Genomic DNA, 2,110 nt, shown 5'->3' with positions numbered 1-2,110 from the left:
TTTTTTTTTTTCCAAGTATTTTATGAATTCTTATTTTTTACAACTTTTTTTTTTTTCTTCACTACATAAAAGAAGTTGACCACTGACTATCTGGCTAATAGAATGTTGTTTAACCTTTTTCCTTTCTTAGACTGATGCATCAATCCTGGGTGGAATGATTGTCAGCATTGGAGAGAGATATGTTGACATGTCCACGAAAACCAAGATTCAGAAACTGACCAGAATCATGAAAGAAACTGTTTAACACATTATCCTACTGTGTTTTTTTTTTTTTTCACAGTGAGACCTATGAATACCATCTGGAAACAATAAAAATATTTGTCCTTGAATAGACTGGGCTGGTGGTTATAATTCAAAGTGTGCTCAATAACTCCGAAATGCAGCATTTGGAGGTAGTAACCACTTCCTAATTAAGTAATAATGAGCTTTAACTACAAAGCCATACTTCAGTGCTGTTTATTACTCAGCTTAGCCTGAATGTTGCTAATAAACTAAAGGAAAAACTTAAAATTGTTCAAGCAAATAAGAGTTCTTGTATATTACAGCCTCTGGCATTTTAATTCAGGAACAGCATTTAAATTTTGGTGTTGGCAAAAGGGTTTTTGCAAGGGCAGGAATGGGTTAATATTTGAACTCCCAGTAGTTGAAAAGGAGACATGTTCAGTTCTGTAGCTGCCAGTTGAACATTGTAGAATAGCTACCTCATCAGTTAAAAAGGAGAAAATTAACTACTTACAAAAGCCAAACTAGAAACTAGGAAAGGATTGATGTCCCTCAGAAGTGAGGTGCACTGTTTAAATTGCAGCATTTTGTGGCAGGGTAATTCACTTCAGGAAAGTTGACCACACTCACAAAAAAACCTAACAAAATTGGACCCAATGGACCCTTGGTGCATGCCCACACATGCGGGCACATGTGCTTGTAGCACTTCAAATAGAAGTGGCGCAAACTTGAGCTGGGGCTTTTTGCCTTAGCACATGTGCTTGGACATGCACTTTGGTATGGGGCAAATTGTACCACTTGGGGCAAAATAACGCTGCCTGGCTCCTCCCAGACCTAGAGGCTGGGACCACCATAGGCACTGGCCCCAACAATGTAAAAAGCCTGGCAAGTACCTCACTTTCAGGAGCTTCAGGGGCCCAGCCAATTAGTACCTGGGGACACTACCCCTGTGCTAGCTGGACTGAACCAGCCCTGAGAGTTCCCTGCACCCTCTACCCACTGCAGCAGTCTGGCAGTGAGGGCTGCTCCCTGACTGTGACCTGCTACTACCCATGACAGCATGTGGCACCAAAGCTACACATTGGCCAGACCCAGATGGGGACTGCAGGGCCAGGGCTGCAGCAGGATGAGAGCAGGTTGGGGCCAGTGGCAGGACCAGGCTCTTCCTGGTGCTTGGGGTGGGCTGCAGCAATAGGAGGGGGGTTGCTGCCACCCCAAACTGGCCATAGCCCCCTGCAACCTGCCCTCCTAGCAACACTGCCAAGTGTGGGGAAGAGCTGGGTGCTGCCGCCAGCCCTAGCCTGCAGCAGCTGCTAGCGTCCACCTGCTCTTGTCCTGCTGTAGGCTGCTGCCTGCCGCTGCTGCAGCCCTGGAAGCAGTCTGCTTGCAGTCACAGGGGTGGGCTGTGCTGTGCCAGTAGGGGTTTGGGGCACAGTGCAGCCCAGTGACTGCAGGCAGCTGGCATCAGCCACTCCCAAGGCTCCTAGAGTAGAGGCTGCAGTGAGTGGGGAGAAGTAGGGTAAGTGGGGCTTCTGCCCACCCGGAGCACTGTGAAGAGCCCAGTGTCCCCCCTGCTGCAGCCCTGGGAGCGGCAGATGCCTCCTGCTTCTAGCCACTGGGCTGTGCTGCACCCCTCTCCCTGCCCCTTCCCTAGCCCCAGCCTTACTCCCTTCTCTCCCTCACAACTGTAGGAATGCATCCCTATCTGTTTCATTGTAAACTGGGTTCGCTTTATGCACCGTTCCCTGGGAACACACCTACTGCATAAATTAAGGGAAACGGGTATTGTCTGGAAGATGTTCTCAGTGAGCAGATCAAGTCTGACCCCCTGCCATGGCAGGAAAGAGTACTGGGGTCAAACAACCCCAGCAAGGTGATTGTCAAGCCT

General features: G+C 48.6%; 1 protein-coding gene across 1 annotated transcript in view; it reads left to right on the top strand.

Annotated features, from left to right (window-relative positions):
- Nucleotides 1-329, top strand: part of ATP5O (ATP synthase, H+ transporting, mitochondrial F1 complex, O subunit) — a 7,145-nt gene extending 6,816 nt beyond the window's left edge. Inside the window, exon 7 of the mRNA XM_019528886.1 lies at nt 131-329. Coding sequence (XP_019384431.1) covers nt 131-244 — 114 coding nt within the window. The 3' untranslated portion in view covers nt 245-329. The remainder of the gene's footprint in view (nt 1-130) is intronic.
- Nucleotides 330-2,110: the final 1,781 nt, after the last annotated feature.

Source organism: Crocodylus porosus, unplaced genomic scaffold (genome assembly GCF_001723895.1).
Source record: "Crocodylus porosus isolate Cpor-Errol unplaced genomic scaffold, CroPor_comp1, whole genome shotgun sequence".
Classification (NCBI taxonomy): domain Eukaryota; kingdom Metazoa; phylum Chordata; order Crocodylia; family Crocodylidae; genus Crocodylus; species Crocodylus porosus.
The sequence above is the reverse complement of the archived record's forward strand: the minus strand, read 5'-3'. Positions and strand labels throughout refer to the sequence as shown.